Source organism: Pocillopora damicornis, chromosome 13, assembly GCF_964200805.1.
Source record: "Pocillopora damicornis chromosome 13, jaPocDami1.2, whole genome shotgun sequence".
Classification (NCBI taxonomy): domain Eukaryota; kingdom Metazoa; phylum Cnidaria; class Anthozoa; order Scleractinia; family Pocilloporidae; genus Pocillopora; species Pocillopora damicornis.
The window spans coordinates 15,523,246-15,545,747 of record NC_142682.1 but is presented as its reverse complement, the minus strand read 5'-3'; the positions used below and the strand labels follow the sequence as shown (position 1 = coordinate 15,545,747).

At 37.0% G+C, this 22,502-nt stretch overlaps 3 protein-coding genes across 4 annotated transcripts in view; 2 read left to right on the top strand and 1 right to left on the bottom strand.

Moving 5' to 3' along the window:
- The window catches only part of LOC113686944 (uncharacterized), a 5,279-nt gene extending 500 nt beyond the window's left edge, over window positions 1-4,779 (top strand). The window contains exons 2-7 of the mRNA XM_089190875.1: window positions 43-538; window positions 1,411-1,538; window positions 2,166-2,372; window positions 2,527-2,691; window positions 3,009-3,053; window positions 3,381-4,779. Of these exons, the coding sequence (XP_089047001.1) occupies window positions 43-538; window positions 1,411-1,538; window positions 2,166-2,372; window positions 2,527-2,691; window positions 3,009-3,035 (1,023 nt within the window). The 3' untranslated portion in view covers window positions 3,036-3,053; window positions 3,381-4,779. The remainder of the gene's footprint in view (window positions 1-42; window positions 539-1,410; window positions 1,539-2,165; window positions 2,373-2,526; window positions 2,692-3,008; window positions 3,054-3,380) is intronic.
- Window positions 4,780-8,178: 3,399 nt separating this feature from the next.
- LOC113686940 (ferredoxin-fold anticodon-binding domain-containing protein 1) lies at window positions 8,179-12,530 on the bottom strand. 2 transcript variants are annotated; one of them, XM_027204624.2, is made up of 4 exons: window positions 11,914-12,530; window positions 10,974-11,133; window positions 9,607-10,561; window positions 8,179-8,634 (listed from the first exon to the last, which is right to left on the bottom strand). In XM_027204624.2, exons 1-4 carry the CDS (start codon window positions 12,398-12,400, stop codon window positions 8,314-8,316), a joined length of 1,923 nt encoding a protein of 640 aa, XP_027060425.2. In that variant the 5' UTR covers window positions 12,401-12,530; the 3' UTR covers window positions 8,179-8,313. The 2 variants fall into 2 exon arrangements, with proteins under 2 accessions (XP_027060425.2, XP_089046984.1); XM_089190858.1 differs by having other exon boundaries at window positions 9,607-10,540.
- A 4-nt stretch (window positions 12,531-12,534) lies between these two features.
- LOC113686949 (ATP-dependent (S)-NAD(P)H-hydrate dehydratase) lies at window positions 12,535-18,818 on the top strand. Its single transcript, XM_027204635.2, has 9 exons — window positions 12,535-12,870; window positions 13,643-13,688; window positions 14,243-14,331; window positions 14,744-14,852; window positions 15,133-15,183; window positions 15,335-15,439; window positions 16,011-16,134; window positions 16,864-16,990; window positions 17,446-18,818. The coding sequence occupies exons 1-9, from the start codon at window positions 12,563-12,565 to the stop codon at window positions 17,645-17,647; spliced, it is 1,161 nt and encodes a 386-aa protein (XP_027060436.2). The 5' UTR covers window positions 12,535-12,562; the 3' UTR covers window positions 17,648-18,818.
- The last annotated feature ends 3,684 nt before the right edge of the window (window positions 18,819-22,502 follow it).

Below are 22,502 nucleotides of genomic sequence, written 5' to 3'. Positions count from 1 at the left end.
AGAAGAAAGACAAAATTATTAAATAAGTTCATTTATCTTTAGAGTAACAATGATACAAACGTAGCAAATGAAGTCTCCAGTGACGCATACGAAGTCTCAGAGGAAGAACTCGTAGCGAGTAATGAAAACGAAAGTGATCGTGGTAATCCCAGTGATGGTTCCGCTCAACCTTCCGCTTCTACGAGGCAATCACCGAGCGGGGCTTTTGACGATGAGGCATCAAGATTGCATTGTGTTTGCAATCGCGGCAACAATGCTTTTGCTTACGGAAGAACTGATAGATGCCCTTTTTGTGTATATAATGCAAAAACTTGTCAGAGTGGGGAAACTTCTGGCAGGGTTTCGGATGAAGAATCCGTCACATTCTCGGCTACTAACCTTGAGGCACTTCATCTGACCCTTGCAAGAGGGATGGAATCGGTACCACAAACCCACGAGACATCTCGCGAGGTTCAAGCAGCATCAACAACAAACAGCGCGAATGTAGACATAAGCGCTCCAAGCCCTGTGATCAAAAGCGGAAACGCTCCAGCGGAAGGTAAGTACCTTGTTTCCACGAAATGTTCATCTTTTGACGTTTTCTTTATTGAAATCTGCTTCACCGAAGCATATCCAAGAGAAACTTTTGATTGACTTTCACCATGAATTAAAATGTTTTAAACTTATCAATAAAAGCACTAATTTGTAGTTCAAAAATTATCTTAAATATCTCCTGCAGTAAAAAAATTCAATAATTCCTTGCATGATAGTATATAATAGAGTAAAAAATTGAACTTGATGAAAACTGGTTAAGTAAGAAAATGGTGGTTACTTTGAGAATTGTGACTGTCATCGAAAACAGAAGTTTGAACATCAACTTAACTTCAGTAAGGGTTAGGTCTGTAGAAGACTTCTTTGGGTTATTCACAGTTGGCAACACTGCTTCCTTTTTCGCAGTCGCAGTTTAACAAACCAATCCGAAACTGACAAGAGAGCTAAAACTTCTTTTCTCAACACTCGTCAACCGTACTCGTTTTAGTATTAAGTAAACAGGATCAACTTTTCAAAAGTATACGTAATTCCAAAGTGCACACACAAACACAGCAGGCATTTTAAGTCACAAATTTATACTGAAAAAGCCTAAGAGAGAGGTTGTGCCTTGAAAGTTTACAACGTTCATAAATTCATAGTCGTTAAACAATGCATTATTTGTCCATGACGCTCATGGTAAATTGGTGCCTGAGGGAACAGAATTGGCTGTAATCCTTCAGCTACTGCTGCTGTTGCAAGTTTAAAAGTTGTTACTGTTACAGTGGTTGTAACGGATTTCGATGTTGCTGTTATAGCGTTGACCATCTCCTCGTCTCTCTTGATTATTGCACCTGGTCGAAATTATTATGATTTTACTTCACTTTATCATTTCACTTGTAGGTTTTTCAGACTCGTCGGTGCCTTATCCATGCCAACCACGACAAGTGACACTATATGTGATAAGAAACGATCATCAACTATTAGATGTAATGACCTTTTCAGTATACTGTGTGGAGCAGTCGATGCAGGTAGAGTAAACTGTTACAAACACTTGAGTTTGGAACCATTCCTTTTTTCACCCCAGTGGAATGAAAAATCAACTGGCTCAAAAGCACAAGAAATGGATGCCTACGTTTTTTCTTTCCGATAAAACGCCAGTGTTACGCCGCAAAATGTAACAATTGTCGCAAAATGTAATCTTTTTAAATACTTTTTGGTACATTGACATGAAAAAACTACCTTTTTTTTAGTTTCTGTGTGGTACATACAAAATATATTATGAAAGTAATGGAGAATTACCGCGACGCTTGGCGGCACGGTAAATATCCACCGCTATTCATCTCCACTTCAGTGAATAATTGTTGCATAGTATTTGGCCAGGTTGTTTAAATGACAATTTGCAGGTACTCACTTAACGTCCTGCGATTACAATTTAATTTGGGTACCAGGAAGATTGTTTCTTTCTTAGCCGGAAATAAATCAGGTGACAATCAAGGGCTAGACCCTAGTCCTGAAGTCACTACCTTTCAATGGAGTATTGTTATTCAATTGAAACTTTCAAATTTCTGACTGTCGAGCCAGCTTATTTTCAGATTTCTATGATAACATAGAGTAATTTTTTGAAAATTTTCTATTTGTTTTATCCCCTAATATAGGGCAGAGTAGCTTCGATTGTAAGGCAGCTACAACGAGACCAATTCTCCAGTATACAAGTTGTTCCATTTGGTAATGAGTACTCTCCCCAAAAAGAAAATAGATATTTTCATCTTCTGAACTTGGAAAATGAAATAACAATAACATTCGAGTTGTGGAGGGAAGCACAGAGAAGCTTCCGACTGCAGGAGGAGCAGAGACCTTTCCAGGTGTGTTAGTTAAACATGAAAACAACTAGGTGCTCCATAAAGAAAAAAAACACTTAAATCAACACTAGAATTTTGAACAAAAATATGCTTTTAACTCCATGGAATTGTTTCTTTTCGTCTGTTGATTTGGCATTCTTTTTCACTCTTTAAACAGGTTCCATTGGTTCACATTATGTCCTTGAGCCAGAACAGAATTCCTAGTCCTCTTGTGCAGGTACATGTGGAACCTCTTTGTGAACCTGGAGAACTTTGCCAGGACCACTTGAGAATGACACTGGCGTACGGAAGAACCACTCAACGCATGTTGATACCAATATGGGTAAATGCTATACATTTCTGCTTACAGTAATGTAATTAAAATCATTTCAGTTCACAACATTCTCTTACTGACTGCAGAAATTTACTCGAAAGTCTCATGATGAGTTATGCTAACCTTTAACATTAAAATTCAGTCATGTTTTTGCTAACACACATTGGTTGATCTACGCCCTGTTTTGGTCCCTAAGGATAATGCCATAAAAATAAATTTTAAAGTTATGATGTAACACCCACTTCAAGAGTTTTAATAAACAGAATAAATGAAGATCATCACACAAATCAAACATCACTCATCTCCATTTCCATACTTGCTTTCAGTCTGCCAGACCACCCGAATCCACTTAGAAAGGTTCTCTGCATCTGGTGAGTAAACTGAAGGTTCAGATCTAAAATACATTAAATAATTTAATTACATTACAAAATCACTGTAACCTTTAAACCACAGTTTTTAAAGGTTGCTGTTGATTGATTTTATTTATTAGTGCCTTCAGTTAACTGAGTCAGTGTTTCTTGATTTTTCCTCGTCCCTGTCAGCATCTGCACATTTCAACTGTTCTTTTTAGCTACTGGTAAAAAGATTCGAGTTGCTTGACCAGCCATTTGATGAAAATTATAAGTGGATGTAAATTCTGCTTTTGGTTTGAGTCTAATTCGTAAGTATGTTTTGACTTTTTAATTTCTTCCCTTTAGTTGTCATTGGAGGATTGACCGTAAATACCAGTCTACAGCATATTACTTATAATACTTTGAATTTTTTTTTTTTAATACTCCATCCGTAGTAAATTTCATAATTAAAAGGAGCTACGTTACATTTCATGAACCTCTAAAAGTTAGCCTTCGACCAACCTTTTAGTAGAGAAATCGTAGCCAGGATTCAGATGTTGTAACAGTCTTTAGATAAAATGATTTGAAGACAAAAATCAGCTTTTAGAAGCAGGCCACTATGAGAAGCCACTACTTTGAACAAGTTAATTTTTTTCTCGTCTTTTCTTGCAATCTGTTTAAGTTTTCTTCTGTCTTTTATCCCTTTTTGTTACTTTTCAGCTGACAATTTCAGTTTTGGTCTAGTTACATTTGACTGACTGTTGTTTTTTTAAACAATGAAAGCAATTTTGCTTATCACAGTAAGCAACTTGAAAGCAGAGTGACGTAGCTCCTTTATAGAGGTCAAGAGACAAACGAAGGATAGAAAAATGTCTTAGATTAGGAAATCTATAACCACTCTTGCATGATTACCAAAAAAAGCAAAAAACAAAAAAAATTAGACAACAGGATGGAGTGACTTTCCTTAAGTCTTAATTGTAGATCTTTCACTTCATTAGCGAAAGTGAACAACAGAGAAGAAGTAGAATTAGTATAAGTATGCTGGTCATGACTATTTCAATGTTGTCTGTAGCCCAGCCTAACACCAAACATTCTATCCTCACGCTCACCTTGAGAAATTGGGTGACAGAGGCTATAGTTCAGTTATGTAAGGTGTTTTGGCGAAAAGGCCCAAGAAACTTCTGATGGAATTCTGAAACAGCATCTGGGTTGCATTTTATGTGCATGAAATGATCAAAGAAGTTGAATGGAAACAAGGACTCACTTGGGACCTTTTCTTTAAATCCCTGCAATGATTGTCTGGGTAAAATTGCAATGCTTCATGAAAGCTGAAACTCTTGAAAGCGATTAACACTGGAAAGTAATACTAACAGTGTTAGAAAATCCAAATTTGCCTTTTTGAGAATTCCATGACTTCTTTCAGCCCTATGTTTTCACATGCACACAAACAAGTTCATTTATGGTCCAAAGTTTGTTTGTTTGGTTTCTTTTTAACAAATCAGAAAGGAAATTAAACCTTGTTGAGTGTGTGATATTGCTCCTTTTGTAATAGGCTATATTTGATCAAAACCTGCAATATATCAGTGTGGAATTCTCAAAAGGGATCTACAGTGGCTGATAACAATTTATCGAAGATCTTTGACAAAAATTGAATATGATACCACCACCCATAGAATGGATTAGTAATATAGACTGCAACATAGACTATAACTGCTGTTGTATCAAGGAAGTACTCACCATCATAAAACAAAATAGCTTACCAAAACACACCACAATTTGTCAACAATACTGACTTAAGAAAATCTATGGACATGTTCTTCCATACAGACCACAATTATTACCTTGAAATACATGTACTGAGCAGTGGGTGGTGGTGTCATATGAAATCTAATTATCAAAGATCTGTAGATTGTTTCAGCCAACATAGAGCCTGGTGTAAACTAAGCAATATTATCACCACTTCCAAGTTGTGATAGTATTGCTTTGACTACACAAGGCTGAGAGCTGTCAGCATGATAAGCCTTAATTCAAATTTACAAGCTTTTCTGACAGCTGCATAAATACATGACATTCATTCATGACCTTAAAATATGATCATGTTCTCTCAAGCCATATCAAAATTCATGTTTGGTGTAACTCTAAAAAATTTTCTAGATTACAATTCTTGTAGCTGCCCATATTAAGCCTCATGATTTTTTCAAAATGATCTGTCAGTCCTGATTGTTGCCAAATTACTTGAAAGTCATCATAAGTAGATAAGGTATTGGCCATGAATGAATGTCATGTATTTGTCACTTGTACATTGTTTTTTAATAATATAAATAGTCAGTGTGGTTAACTATCACATTCAGAAAACTAAGAACATCTGAAATATAACCAAAATGTTTAATGTGTTATGACAAGTTAAAGACATTTCTGTCAGAAAGCAGAGAAAAACTAGAAAACCACAAGTTATTTACTGTTCAATTTAATAATTTAGTTATCTCACTCAACACAGCTAGAAATACAAGAAATAATTTCAGAGTTCACTGTTTTCTGAACATGATAGTTAACCATTAGACAGCCAAGTCTGCAAGACCAAGTAATTGTAACAATTCTTTATCTAAGTTTATTTGCTGACCTTGAAGTTAGATCATTTTTATGTTAAGTGGGAATGTGGTTTTGATTTTTCTATTTTTGCTTGATCATTTATAGTAGTGTTAATGTTACTTCATAGCACAATGTTTTTGTGAATTGGTTTTACAAGTAACTCACAATGCAGCTTATGAATATTTTGTTATTTTTTTGGATGAACCATAGACAAGTTTTGATTAATTAAGTAAATTTGCTGTGTGCTTAATTATTTCTATCTTAGATCATGAATAAGTAATAAATGAATAGGTAATTAACACTCTTTCATTCTTCAGACTTGGCTGTTGTATATAAAACTAAAGAGCATGACAGGGTCACATGGGATCACAAAATTTATCTTCTTAATTTGATGTTTCCCATTTCTTTCTTTCATCTACTCAAGAAAATAAGAATTTGTATTCCCAAGTGACCAATATCACACAGGCATTGATGAATTAGCTAATGGTGACAATGTGTTTCAAAGAAAATCTGGGTGGTAGTCTCATTACATTTTTAATTTACCTTTGTTAATTGTGGAGAAAGCAAACACAAAAATACTTATATCTACTTTTCATTTTTCAATGTCATTTAGAAGTAACAGGAGAAATCCCTGCAGTTCATCAATATCTGTGCAATATTCATGTTCTTGCGTGAAACTTTTTGTAAGGTTTTAAGTATACTGTAAATGAAGGATATGCACACAACAGATATGTAGTAATAACCCCTACTATAAGAACATCTGGCTCTTTCATTTTCCCTACCCTTTTTGAAAAACACAGTTGTCCTAAGCTCACATTTCAAGAAAAAGCAAACAATTAATTCATGAAAGCATCACAAGCTGTGTGATGCAGTGTTAAGTTATGCAAGGAATGGTTGAGAATTTGTATGCATCACATGGAATAGTAAGGACAAAGATATATGGCTGATTAAAACGCTAAATATTCCAAACTAGGCATATTCCGCATACAAGATTAATACAACTACTCACTCCTCATGTGACCACAACAGACACACAAGGAGTGAGTAATTTTCATTGATCTTACACATTGAATGTTTATATTTCTGTATATTTCTGTATATTTGGCATTGTTAATCTACTATATTTCTTTCTCTTTACTATTCCTTGTAAAGCATTCAAACTCTCAATGGTTCCTTGTGTAACTAAACACTGTGTCACACAGCATGTGACGCTTTCATGAATTAATCTTTTGCTTTTTCTGGAGATGTGAGCTAGGGATGCTAGTGCAACAACATGCAAACTATAGAGTAGGAGATGGATAACTGCATATCTGTTTCATGCTGCCAACTATATGTCTCATGTTGCAGACTTCTTGGTAGACAGGTGTACCATCATGCAATATGCAAAAGGTCATTTCTTGAGAAAGGATGGGATGGGGGAATAGAACTCTTTAATTCTGGTCAACGATTGACAGCAGCATGAATGAAATCGCAAGTCTAGCTCTGAGCCTTAAAGTAAGCATGCTTTTAAAAAGCACAGGAATCAAAACTACATGTAAAAAAGATCTTCAAGCATGATTGGTCATCAGTCAACCCCTACCTTGACAGGCTGATACCATTTGTAGGTTGTGCATATTCTGTTTCTTCTGTTTTTTTGTTAGCATACACTTTGTCCCTATATAATCAAACCTATATACCTTTAAGTTAGTGAGAATAAAACTGAAAGCATACTGAAAGTGAAAGTGTCATGCTTAAAACAGAGATAATAAGAAGACAATAAGTTTTGTTTAAAACCTGGATGGAATTCCTGGGGGGAATTTTCATACAGTTAACACAGACAATGAATGTCACACACATCATTCAGGTGCACTATTAGCATACATCATTATAAACACTTTGTCATGTCAAGAGAGTACATTGTTATGTTTTTTTTTAAAATATGAATTTCTTTTTACTTGTTTCCTGCTTACTTACAATGTAAGTTGCAAGGCGGCAGAACATATTACGATCACAATTTGACAATGTGTAGGTGACAACCAGTCTTCCCATGTAAAATGAAATGAAATTGCAATTGATGAAATTCAGGCTTTGATAGGGATTGAAAATGTGGCTCTTGAATAGTCATGAAACATAATATTAGTTTCATAAACATTTCCACTTACATGTAAATGTGTCATTTGTTAAAAATGATCAAAGTAAAAGCTGGTCCTACATGAACATCAATTTGAAAAATTACAACACCACAGTAAACCTAAATACAGGGCGTGAAATTGCGCCTAATACAGGCGCCAATGCGCCTAAATTTTTCACTTTGGCAACCAAATCCTGAAAGTTAGTCGCCAAATTGGCGACTAGAACGTTTCATCATAACCTTACCAAGAGATATAGTGAATTAAAAAGATTTGCAAAGATAAATCCGTGGCAAACTTCCTCGTTAAGTTTATTTCCAAAACGTAGCACATGCATCTCGATCGATAACTAGACGTCATCTTGGATTTAGATGAGCCTGAACGTTGTATATCATCTATCCTAGTGTCCACTTTGTAGCACATTAAAGATCTTTTCCCCAACTTAATTTTGGAGGGTCTATCTAGAACACTAACAGCGTAAAGAAAGATTTTGTTTGTCTTTGAAAATGGCGACCAACTTTTTTTGAATTGGCTACCACTTTGAAGAATTTAGGAGCCAAGTGGCTATCAGAAAAAAAAGTTAATTTCACGCCCTTAAATACCTATTTGAGTGGAAAGTCACAATTCAAAAGCCTTCTTCTTAACAAGTTCTGCATTTTTACAGTCTCAATATGACTCAATGGTCTGTCACATGAGCTGTACATCATACGGTAATTGTAACTCACTTTGTCCTGTTCTGTATCATGATAACGTTCAACAAACCAAACATCACAAACACTTCCTTGAGTGACTTCATAAATATCTTGGAAGAACTGCTGTTCCGTCATTTGCTCCGTAATCCAGAAACTTATGTCATGAATGTATGTCGGAGGAAAGAGACTGATTGGAACAAACTCTTTACCAAGGTTGGGAAACTCATCAACCTACATGTAAAGAAGTAGTAAAGGACACTTCTTCAAACTTCAGAGCATCATGCATTACTCTTCTAGCTTTGCTTGCAGCAATAGAATTAAGCATTGACAAAGGGCAGCTTTTAAACTCTTTACGTTGGCTAATTTCCATTTTCAACTCAGTTGATAATACTAAATTACACTGTTATACTCTTCTGCTGAGCAGCACCACAGTTTCTGTAAAAACTTACCCCCTTTATTTTTGCGTCAGCAATTTACTTCCTACAAGCACTAACATTGTAAATAGATTACAGAGATGAGAAGAATGCATCTAGAAAGATGAACTGCTAGAAACACAAGTCACCATGCACAAAAGAAGTGAACTGCTCCTAAGCATTGCCAAATCCCCCAACCACATCATGAAAGAACCTGAACCTCTAAAGGAGTCAAACATTGAACCCAATAACAGAATCACAGATATTCAAACAAATGCTAAGGCATCAGACTGTAAACAGAGAAACAACACCATGGCAGAGGAGCATGATCAGCTACAGGTATGACTGACACAGCATTCTCCTTACACTTAGGTCCAGTTAAGTTCCACATATGGTCAAACTCAACTTCACAAATTGACCCATTCAATTAAGAGTTCCCAAGGGAAAGTCCAAAAATAACTATTTTTCTTCTCAAGAAAACAATGCTGACTTTTCAAAGAAAACATTTTACCCGTGACCTCCTTCAGAGGGCGAACCACAGAAATGGCCATAATGGCTGATTGAATACAGTGTAAAAATTAATAATAATACCCAACATTCATAACCACCAAATTTCCTATGCTAGCCTACAAAGCTTCCAGTTTTTGTGCACTCAAAAGGCACATAGAACTGTCACTCACTTGGGTTCCTCTTATGTTTGAACATAAATAACTGATCAAAAAATGACAGAGAATTTCTGTACACTAATTAAATTAAACAATTTGTTACATGAATTGATAAGAACCCTTACCTCTTGGCTTGAAAACTGTTCTTGAATCCTTGGATCATTTGACCAAAGCAGTCGTATGTCAGGAATGTTGCACAAAGCTAAAGCCAAGCTGTCAATATTAACTTCCATGAGCCACCCACAACAAACTTTTGGGAACTTGCTAATATCTAAAATACCACAAGATACTAACAGCATGTCTTTATGATATAACGTAGTCTTTGGTGAGGGTTGTATAAGGTCATTGATGCAAACTTGTGGAGAGATATCATGTCCTAAATAATGCTTTTCCATCCTGCAAAAAATGCACTTCTTTTGGCCATCTTGGTTTCTACAATGACATCCAATGCTTGCAGCACCTGCACACCTGACATCTAGAAATCTTGTTTGTACTCCATTTTTTAACTGGGTTGTCTCTGACTCTACTGAACTTGAAGTAGAGAGGGGATTTGTCTGTGATACACCTTGACAACTACTCTCTCTTCTTAAGTCTTTGATGCAAGAGCAAATATCTTCAACAAATGCTTCTAGCACACTGTTCACAACACTCTGAAGTTTTAATGGTGTTATGAGTTCTGTGAAAGTCTGTACTGCAACCAGTTTGTGGCTGACAGGGTGTGTGCGAGATGATGGAGGGAGAAAGAAGTCAATCTCAGTGCCACTTAAGATAAAGGAATGACAGTTTTTTTGAAGCTTCTCAACAACTCTGGTTGCGAAAGAGATCTTCAAATATTCCAGCGTCAACCCTGTGGCCTCTTCTCTGACATTCAATTTCTTTGCTTCCTCAGTCAAATCACTTACATATTCTGATTGGCAGCAATCTTGCCAGGATCCATCAGTCAGGTCACAAATATTGTAATTTCCAAAGAAACTTTCAAGTTTTTTGACCAAGTTACCAACAGGATTATTAGGAACACCAATGAGACCACCCACTGAGTAAAGACTGTCCACAATGCTACTGTAATTTGAGATGAAAGACCTTGATGCAAGAGAGAAACCAAAATAAAACCAAAAATATAATACATGTGCAGAAAAAAAATTGGTTTGAGAGACATTTTGAGGTCTGAAACTTTTTTCTTATCAAGAGATGAGACAGCCATACAAGTATGGGTGACACTATCAAATATATAAATGGTTTGTGGAACATTAGAAGAAAGACACCAAGTGTGGCTTTTAAATCAGTAAGCATGCTGTATTGCACTTAAAGCTATAAAATCTAACTTTTTGAATTGCAATTAATGCAAAATGATTTATTTTACTGACCGAGTGGAAATTTGATTTGGCCAATACTATTCATGTCATAAACAAAGCTAAAAATTAAAGAATGACCATGATCTTTGGTGAGATACCAGGATGCTTTTTGTGGTCAATAGTATTATGAGGGAGCTTACTCTAGGTCTGGAATTGGTTCCAGTGTCACTCCATGGACAAACACATGAGTGAGCCCATTTACAGTATGAAAACCTTTCCCAAGCTGTCCACGAAAGCCTGCACTTCTGTAAGAGGTATAATCTTCACTTTTGAATGGATACACATCACTCAAAATCAGACCTAGTTGTGGATAAACAAGATGATACAGATTAAAGTGTGGATATTGAAAAGAGCGATGGTTAGAGTCACTGACACAGGTTGAAAGGTCTTAGCTCAAGCCACCTCCAGGACTGATGGTTATTGCATGATATTTTTGGGCAACCAAATTGAACCTTAATGCCTTGTCCACTCACATGTGACACAAGGCACCAGCAAATTGTCAAGGATAACTGAAAAAATACCTCTAATACAGTAAAGAGGTTGGGCCTACAAGTGATTCTGGTTGATATCATGACTTTAATACTGGTTATCAAAACATAACTTACTGCCCTCACAACATTCCACTTTAAGGGTATGGTGTAACTTCATCCCGACAACCACATCAAAAGATACCCTCCCGTTGACAGAACCTTTCTGGGAGGTTCATGGAAGATTTCCATAAAGCCCTATACTTCATCATGCACACAGTTCTTGGATGAAGAAAAATGGCGAAAATATTACAATGACTTTGGGACCAGGGCTTTGTTTTAGAATAGTAATGGGTTTTACGGAAATCTTTTTGAGGTTGACATTACAGAAGGTATTTTGATGGGGCAGGTCAAATTGATTGGCTTCGTGGCGGCAGCTGGCACTAAAGAAAAATCTCCAGGTTTGAAGTCACCGGCCGTTCGCATCTTAATCTTTACAATTCAATCAGCTAGCTAGCTCATCAATTTTAAATAATCTCCAAATGACAGAGCTTCTTAAAAGCTGATCGAACTCGTCAACAAAAAACAACAACAACAACAACAAAATACCAACCAGCTTTCGCAGCTCGGTAAACAACTTGCCAAGAGTTTCCAAGCTCCCTTCTTGGATTGTCTAAGGGCGTTCCTCCCTGACCCTGACAAAGGCTTACACAGATATCGCCCTTGAACCGTTCCACGTGGTGCGCAGCGCTTGCAAAGAACCGCTCCAACAGATCTCTCGATTTGGCAATGTTTGATTTGCCACCAGTGTGTGGAAAATTAAAGATCACCCGATGAAACGTTCTAGAGCCAAATTTTTGACAAAGATCTGTTGCATCTACCTCGTGCAAGATCTCGACGTTTTCAAAAGAGGACAGTTTCGCGATGTTTCCCAGCGCGAAGTCGTTATTTGCCAAAGCTGCGCGCGAGTCTAACGATGTCGCTACGATCTTCACAGATGTCTTTGATAACGCTGACGCCAAACAAACCGTGAATGAAAAGTTACCATCTCCGACTACTAACACATTATTAGAGTATGATTTTGGGTCAAGTAATGCCATAGCCGTTCATAAAGTGGAAACAAAGAGCATTGAGATCTAGAAGCTCAAGTGAGCGCCATTTTGTTTGCGCGGACTTGGATGATTATTGCTGTGGTTTAAGCATCACCAAAGTAGACTCATTGATATTAGTACCCAGCTGTTTCTCTGTCACTAACATTGCCCATGTCAGTGCTGGCTTCGTACAAGAGCGGCTCTCTGGGAAGCTTAATCTCATATGTAGCGAGGAGACACTCAAGGTTTGCTGAGGTTGTTAAATTTCGATTTGTCATGTCAGGAAGGCGGAGTACCTTTGCTGGAGGAGAAACCCAGCCGAACAATCGTTTCAGATCGGCAACAGATGCCTCTCACACCAAAGCCCCAAAGAGACAATGTAGTTGCCTGGAGGTTGTTCGGGAAACTATCCCTGCTCTGGTGAATTCCTCTCACAAAGGACACCTGGGTAGAATAGGGATAATAGGCGGATGTCAGGAGTAAGTAGTTTGATGAAGATAATCATAATCCTGGGCTTCAGAGATTACTGATTTTGTGTCATTATTGAGAACTTCTCTTAAATCCGGTACTATGTTGTTCGAGCTTTTAATCTTTCCCTACCACCTTTGCAGCTTGAGGGGGTGACTGAGATTAGTTTTGAGCTCGGGGTGTGCCCTGAGGCCTTAAATCTCTAGCTCTGTCCGAGTAAAATTCCGTTCCTTTTATTACCGAGTTAAGTCCTTTTTTTCATGACCCAGCTGCTCGAGTATGTCCACCTTCTGCGAAAATTAAAGATCTCCAAGAGGGTAGCATAGGAAAGGAGGAGGGGAGGGGGAGTGTTTTAATCCCATTTCTCGCCCAAATTTTAGAAAAATTCCAGGTGTTACATGTACTCGATACAGTATTTCATGCAGTAGAAGTTTAAAGGGAAAACTACAAATCTCATCTTACCTTGACTCTGTAACATTTGTGCACTGCATATTAAGTTTGGGTTTAGTCTCAAATTTTAAACAAACCTTTTACCACACTCCTCAAACACCAAACCATGCTAAGCAGCAGATAATCAACTGGAGAAATAAGTGAGTGCCCTCTAGTTTACTACTTGTGGTAGCTCTTTGAAAAATAACGTCTCATTCCTAGAAGTTTCCAAATGAAGATTAACGACTAACCCATGGATTTGTTGTGAAGTTACTCATTAGATGTGCTTTGTAAGGCACTAATTTTTACCCCACAGTTTGATTAATACTTGAATGTTTTGTAATCATGTTGCAGGTATACAGGTGCACCTTACTTTGCAGCAATATCAGCTTTGAAAGCTGTGAGTCTTAATTTTGAAAACTTCAACCTTTGATAGAGATATGTCCACAAAGGGGGTTGTTCTTGATAGGTTGTTCAAACTGCAGGGTAACAGTCTTAAATTTGCAAAATCTAGGTCACTAAGCAATCAAGGATAAACTCTAAGCAGAAAAAAAAAACACCAGCATATAGAGAAAAAAAACTCCCAAGTAAAATCTAATGTCTTGATTTGCCAATCCATGTCCCTTTTTGACATTCCAGTCTTTCTTTTGAGTTCCTTAACAGTTTAAAATCATTGTAATGAATACTCTGTTATATAATTAATTTTTAATTATAATTTAATTATTTTTTACATTAATCAATATTAGCCAAAGTCCCCCAGAACTCAACCTCTTGAAAAGTTATAAGGAGGTTTTCAAGAGAGAAATGAAATTTAATGGCATTTAATTTACATTACCAGTGTAAGCCACTGAAATACTTGAAAAACATGTGCCCAGCATCTGTCATTGCCATATGAATCCTGTATTTTTCTCTCATACTACAAAAAATATCAAGCTTCCATTGTTCAATTTGTAGGGTGCAGATTTGTCCCATGTGTTCTGTACAAGTGATGCCTCTGTGGTTATTAAGTCATACAGCCCTGAACTTATTGTCCATCCTGTTTTGTAAGTATTGTCAGTAATGCTTTCAATAAACAACCTCCACTCAATGGCTCCCCTTTCCTATAAAGAAACTTTTATTGAATAATGTTCTACTTTTCAGTGTTCAAAAGCTTCTTACCCATTCCAACAAGTGCCCCTACAAATACAATTGAAAATTTTTCTTCCAGATCTTTTATCAGTTTTAAACCTTTAACTCCTACGAGTGACCAAAACAGAATTTCTTGTTAAAAATTATTAGGCAGACAAGTGGTGAGAATGGAGATTACCAGTGGGGAATCATTAGTTGATCCAACTGCCAAATTCTTCAAACTAACACCACAAGAATTGTATAGCAGACCGTAAGGAGAATTGCTAATAAGATCTTGGCAGTGAAAACTGACATTAGAATTTCTGTTTGCCAAATGTCTATATTCAGGGACAGAAAAACAGCTGTAAAAGAAGTGAAAGATTGGCTTCCAAGACTTCACTGCATTGTAGTTGGCCCAGGAATGGGTAGAAATCCAACCATCATTGAAAATGTCAAGGTAAGTCCACGATGAGTTTCTAAGCAAGTGGAATCATGCAAACTCCAAGTTTTTGGCACAGTAGCATTCTAGTTTGATTTAATTAAGAAAGATTGCACCAGATTTCCATCCACAGATAATTAATCAGTGGTACAGCCCAATGTTGAATGGAAACGAAGTTGGAGCTTTCTAATGATATAGTTTTCAAGGCTCATTATGATTATATTTAGTCTAGAAAGAATCCTTCTGGCAATTGACTTACTGGTATTTCAATTATTTTGTCCTTATTGTCTCTTTACAGGGAGTTCTTGAGCTTGCAAAGGAGCAGCAAAAACTTCTAGTCATAGATGCAGTTGAGTATACTGTTTCAATACATCTGTGCAGTAAACTCCTAAATCACCAACCCTGGATTAGCATAATGCTTTGACAACCTCCACAGGACATCTACTTCTTATGTTTAGAGTAGAGACAAATTAATTTTTATTCATTTTTATTTGTATTAGGATGGGCTTTACATGGTTACATCCTATCCAGACATAATCAAGAATTATACCAAAGCAATACTCACACCAAATGCTATGGAATTTACAAGATTATACAGCACATTGGTGAGTTTTTTTTTAAATTGAGATCCCATAAATCCTCTACACCCTAACATCAGTATGCATATTCTCCATACTGTTCTCTATACATTTCCTAAGGTGCTGACAAGGAGAATTTGTTTAACAATCTAGAGCATTTTTAGTGGGTGATCTTATTCTCATGACCTATATGTATGATTTGGGGCAATATTGTAATGAGAAAATAGATGCTAATCATTCTAAGGGGTCAAGGTGTCAATCATTTGTTGTAAGAAGTATTTTTGATTGGTCAGGAAGGGGAACTTTCTACTAATTGTAAAAATTTCCTTAACCCTTTAAGTCCCAGTGGTGACCTAGACAGAATTTCTCTTTATGCTATCAGTACAATAGCAAACAGACAAGTAATGAGAATAAAGATAAATATCAATTAGGGGATTATTGGTTGATCCAACTCCAAATTCTCCAAACTAACATTATATGAATTGTATGGCAGACAGTAAGGAGAATTACTCAGGAGATCTTGGGAGTTAAAGGGTTAACTTTGAAGTACCTTAATATTTCATTTCCACTCCTTGATTTCATTATTCCAATTTGATAGTTTGGTCGTGAACCCGACCCATCTATAGACTGTTCCAGTCATGTGACACAGTTATGCCGCGAGTTAGGCGGAGTTACCATATGTCGCAAAGGGCAAGAAGATATCATTGCAGATGGGAAAGATGGTAAGTGTAGATCCCATAAGTCCTGTGTTTATTTTTCATTACAATTTTGCATGTATCTGTGAAAAGTTTTGTTTATAGGGTCATGGACCTCCCATTTGCAGTCTCCACTTGGACCTCCTACAATTTGAAGAAGAACAATTAATGCACTTTCAAGCACATCTGTATTCACCTATTTAAAAAAATTATGCATTGATGTAAAGACACCTTTTTAAACTTTCTTCTCCGGCCACCTATTAACTATACTATCAAATACAAACTTTTTCCAGTGTGAATTACATCAACCTTCTGTATTGTTTTAGTGAAGCATGGCAGGGGGAATTCTCAACATTTTTTCCCCATTGAAACCTTTGACTTTTTTGTGTGATTTGCATGTATCTTCTCCTTATAATTGCCATGCTTCATCTTGCAGTCAGGTGTTGAGAATATGCAAACCTATCAAGTGGAGGTTGTCACCATGACATAACATTAATAAAAGTCTTTTTTTCTTAGTAATCTGCAATAAACTAAATGGATTGAACATCAAGTAGAACTGCTCCTATTATCTTTGGAATTAAGGGGATGTGTTTAAAATGCTAGTTTGATGAATAAAGTAAAGAAAGTGAACCACGGGAGTTTCCAGAATTTCTTTGTTAGCAACTTTAAAAATAATTCTATATTTATATTATCCTTATTTTTTTGTTTTAAACAGTTTAAAATTATTCATTTTGTATGTTTTTTATGACTAAATAGTTGTAAACTGCAGAACAGAAGGTAGCAACAGACGTTGTGGAGGTCAGGGTGACCTACTATCTGGCTCCATGGGTGTGTTCTTCCATTGGACAGATATGGCATTCAAAAAAATGAGCAAAGAGGAAAGGTACAGTTTTACTTGAATTCAGTCTGCTTCAAAGCACTGACAGCCAATGATAGGCGAGTAGGTTTCCTTGATATGATTTCCCTAGGAATGGTTATCTTTGAGAATGTTGTTTGAAAATGTGACTAGTTTTTGCCATGACAAACCCGTTGTTGTTCAAAAAATTTTCATGGAAGGTTTTGAACAAGGAGACTTTACAATAGAAAATATGGTACACCAGAATCAATGTCAGTTGTTAGCGACTGCGTTCCTAACCCTACCTTAACTCAGCAACAGTCAACTGATAACAAGTTGGGATTAATGTTGGGCCAGGGTATGGTTTGCTCAGGTACTGACTTTGATCCGTACACTCTAAGGAGAGGCCATCTTGAAAAAATGATGATGGTGGTAAATGGTAAGTCTCCGGTAACTAAGACTGTTAACAAAATAAGAAGTTGTCTTTTCCTTTCTTCTCTCAGAGCATGTTCGTATGGTCGATCTCTGGTAGCAGCATATGGGGCCTGTGCACTAACAAGGACCTGCAACAGACTGGCATTTGCTAAGTACCGGCGGAATATGACGACAACCGATATGATACCAGAAATTCACGATGCCTTTGAACTGTTATTTCCCGAGAAAAAGTCAGACGAACCAGTTATAAGACAGGAACACACCGTATAGAGTTCTCAAGTTCGATAAAGATGGTATTTTGGCCGAATTACTTCCTAATTAAGGACTAGCAAGCAAACAAAGACTGCAAGGTGCTCAATTGAACTTTGTTCTTTGGAAGCGGTTTTCTAATTCTTAATAGAGCGCCTTCGGTGGAGTGTCCTAAAACCAATCGGTGGAGTCTTAACAACCAATCAGAGCGAAGAAAATATCACAAGGAACCAATGAGAACAAAAAAGCAAAGACAAGCAAACTTCATGAATTAAAAGCGCGGTAAAACTGGGATGACCAAGTCGCGATTGGATGTAGTTTTTTTCAGCTGATTGGTTGAGAGAGTGGCGCGTGTTTTCTGGACCAATCACAGATAGAAAGTAAACCAAAACTAATGTAATTTCGGTGTACATTCGACGATGGATTGAAAATTGCTACAGCGCGGTTTTCTAAGAAGTTAAGTTGCAAATGAGTATTTGGTCATTGACCGCATTTCCTATATACGACTGAGTCTTACTGTGGAGTAAATCCATCTCAAGCTAGCTTTAGCCCTTTCATTCCCATGAGTGACCAAGAAATAATTTCTCCTTAAATTATTAATCCAAAATCAAGCAAACAGATGACAAGAGTTTAGAAAAATATCAACAAAGGAATCATTATTTGATTCAACACCGAATTCCTAGAAGTATCATTATGAGAAAAGTGCCGCAATCAGTTAGGAGAATTACGACTGGCATCGTGGTAGCCTGAGTGAACGGTTGAAACTCAAGGTTTGTGAGGAACTTAGTTGTATGGACTGCGCGTGGTGCTTGAGTGACTTGGTAGAAAACTAGTTACTGTAGACGCCGCGTGGGATGTCCACAGCAGTAAAATTCGTGACACAGAATTGGATAATATTGTTTAGATCGAAGTAAGTACACTGTAACAATAGAATTTATGTTGTTGATCATAGATATGTTTTGGGCCCGACTCAGAGTAATTTTTATCACTGGTATTTCACTATACTTACAATTAAAGATTTCAGGGTTATTCAGGCTAGTAAAGTCATTAATTGTTAGAGAAAGATCCCCTTTATTGTGTCAGTTTGTAATTAATCGTCGCACTTTATAATACCTGTCTTCTATATGGAATTGTCGCTCTTTTTAATATCTGTCGCACGTTACAATAAAAGAGCTATCGCACTGTGTAATAATAACAGACCGTTGTGCATTTTAATAAAGTAAGCTGTCGCACTTTGTGACAAAACTTGTCGCACAATGTAATGAATTTTGTGTAGATAGTCGAGGGACAAGTAAGCAGTTATTGCAAAATGCGACAATTTTATTGCAGAGTGTGACAGTTGTTACAAAGTGCGACAGAACACCTTTCATCTACGGAGTTTGTTTTCCATAATTCAGCCTCAAAGGATTTCTCAGACCTCTTTTCCTAGAGATTAGGGTGAGTTGTTCCAATCCATTTAAGTTTTTCACGCATTCCCTCCATGGTGTTTCTGAGAAAGGGGTCACACTAAGTCTCTCTCCGTAAAGTATCTAGGAACCCTCATAATATAAGAGAGATTATTTAGGGAATATGATCTTTATGGGATATTCAGTCTTGTCGTTTGATCCTCTTTGTGTGGTACTCAGGACCTGAAGCAAACCAATGTTATGAGCAGAGGAATAGCTCTGTGTGTGATTTAAATTTCATACTTCAGAGGAATAGCTCTGTGTGTGATTTTTAAAACTTCATACTTTTCCATACCGTCCTCTGCAAAACAACGTGAAATCACCGACATTTGTGTGCTCTGAGAATGGGAACCCCAACCGCAAATTATTTTCCTGCAGGGGGCCCATTACTTGTTTCCTTCTAATTTGAAACTCAACGCTGCTCAGGTACGTTTAGCTAAAATTTAGGTCTGCGCGAAATTCTTAAGAAGAAATTAATGTTCAATATAATGGAAGTTTTCCTTAGTTTTGCCGCCCTAATATTGATATTAGGGTAATATTAATTGCAGATCTTTACATATACGGCGTGTGATGATTTCAGTTGAAAGGAGAACGTTTAATTACTAGTGGAGGATAACGCAAATTAAAACAATGAACTTCCATATCAGGATGTGAGGGTATAATCGCTTGCATAAAGGAATTAAGTTTCTAGAGAAACCGGTGCTGCGTCGGTGGGAGAGTATAACAGGGTAATTTAGTGTTATCAACTGAGTTGATAGTCAGTCGCTCTGACGAAGAGTTAGCGCTCAAAACGTCAGCTTTGAAACTCTTTACGGAGGCTAATTTACGTCAACAACTCAGTTGATAATACTAACTTACCCTTTTACAGTCACTTACAAATATACAGTTCTAAATATTTATAAAGGTTTCATTGCTTCCTCTTCCAATATCGGAGAGTACTCCTTCCTGTCGACCAAATGTGTCTGTGTCTACGACAGTTAAGAATTTCGTCTTCTCTCGAACCAGTAAACTTGGGCGAGGATAAATTCAGCAACGACTGTTAACGTTCTTTTTTTCAACTAAATAGAGGGAACACATTGATCAGATGCGTGAATACAGTTTAAAAGCGAATTTCTTTGTCTTCGGGAAGCGGCAAAAAGCGCCAAGTTTTTGTTCAGGAATTATGATAAAGGTCACTTCCCTTTATATGTATTACAACGGTAACCGGTCAAGTCGCCCGAGAGTCATCTCGCCCGAAGTCATGTCGCCCGAAACCTGAGTCATGTTGCCCGAAATTTTAGTTATGTCGCCCGAAAGTTGCCCGAAGAAACAAATTACTAAAAAGATCAGAATTTCAGACTGTAAATAGGCAATAACGTTGAGAAATTTTTTTTTTACTGAAGCGCTCTTTGTTTCCGACAACACCATGAAGATTCTTAAAGCGTTGTTCGTTCCTAACAACAAGGGGAAACGTTGTTCGTTTCCAGCAACAAAATGAAGCGTCGTTCGTTTGGTATGTAATCGTTTCTTACTCACAGACGTTTCGTAAGCTTGAGAAACGTTTTCTTGGTTTCTAACAATACCATGAAGACTTTGACTACACAGAAATCGATCATATGCTCGGAATTGAAATATGTTTGAGTAACGATTCTAAAAGCGTTGTTCGTTTCTAACAACAAAGGGAAGCGTTCTCCGTTTCTGACAAAAATGAAGCGTTGTTCGTTTGGTATGTACTCGTTTCTTACTCACGGACATTTCGTAAGCTTGGGAAACTCTTTCTTGTTTCTTAAAATGCCTTAAAGACTTTGACTACACAGAAATCGATTGTATGGTCAGAATTGAAATACGTTTGAGCAATGACTCTAAAAGCGTTGTTCGTTTCTAACAAAAGAGAGAAGCGTTGTTCGTTTCTATAACAACAAATGCATGGATGCAGCGTAACATACAAGTAAAGTTTTGTTGTGTCTATTTGTGACTTTCTTAACAATAACAGATGAAAACACCTGGTAAACGAATGTCGATTGTCGCGTTCGACAAGTCGGTAAAAGCTAAAGCAAGTAATATACAAATAAAATCAACTTGTTGCCTTGCGTAAGGTAAGTGTCATATTTTTAAGATAACAGTCTATTGTTTATGCTTGAGACTTTTTCCACAGTAGCAGTCTGATAGCATCATTTCCCTTAGGATCAGAATAGGCAAAAATTATGTAGTTGTGCTCTATTTCCTCTGGCGGTCGCATGTATATTTTGATCCGATAAAAGGATATATGAAAGGAGTAAAGCTGGCTACAATACGAATACGAACTGATCACAATGAGCATTCATCCTTGCATTGAGTGTGATGATGAAATTAGACCACGTCAACAAGCCCTACAGTGCGACGATTACGGTCGACCATATGGCCTTTCTGACCATATGATCGAATTTTGTGTAATCGAAGTCTTCATGGCTTTGTTAGAAACCAAGAAAAAGTTTCTCAAGCTTACGAAACGTCCGTGAGTAAGAAACGATTACATATCAAACCAACAACGCTGCATTTTGTTGTTGGAAACGAACAACGTTTCCCTTTGTTGTTAGGAACGAACAACGCTTTGAGAATCTTTGTGGTGTTGTCGGAAACAAAGAGCGCTTTAGTGTTAAAAATTTCTCAACGTTATTGCCTATTAACAGTCTGAAATTCTGATCTTTTTAGTATTTGTTTCTTGGGGCGACTTGACTTTTTTTTTCGGACGACATTACTAAAAAATTTCGGGCAACACGACTCAGGTTTCGGGCGACATGACTTCGGACGAGGTGACTTGACTGTAAACCATTATAACTGTTGGAATGCTTTGGATCATAAGTTTTTTTTATAAAAACTTTTAGGGGCCAAAATGCAGAAGTTTTAATCGGAAGAAAAATGACAGTTTTGTGAAGTGTCTGAATTAGGATTGCCATTTCTATATGAAAGGGATAACAAATACTCTCTTCAAATTTTCGATAGCTATAAGCGGGAAAGATAATTTACGTCTTAAAAATATCCTGAAAGGCGGAGTAGAAGCAGCTCATCCCTCCAAGGGATTCAGAGGGAACGCTTCGTTGTCGTGCTAACACTAAGAGCAAATTTTCTCACCTCACTGGTGCCGAACACTCGTCTATCTTTTTTTTTTCCATGATTAAGAAGGGGACCACGAATGTTTCTTTTGAATCTCGCGACAGACGAAGCTGAGAAAGACGGACTGGAGAGAGGGCCTATCCATTCAGTGTATTCATGAGAAAATGATTTAAGATTACTAACCAGAGAAGGGAATCAAGATCCTCATCAAGTGATACGATTTTGCCGCTACAGCGAGTGATAGGTGCCTTGCTAGATCGTGAGTGATAGGAATAAGGAAGCTATTTTAAGACCGCAAACGAATTTACCAAAAAAGACAAAAAGTTACACGCAATATGTGCACCAAATAAATTTGAAAG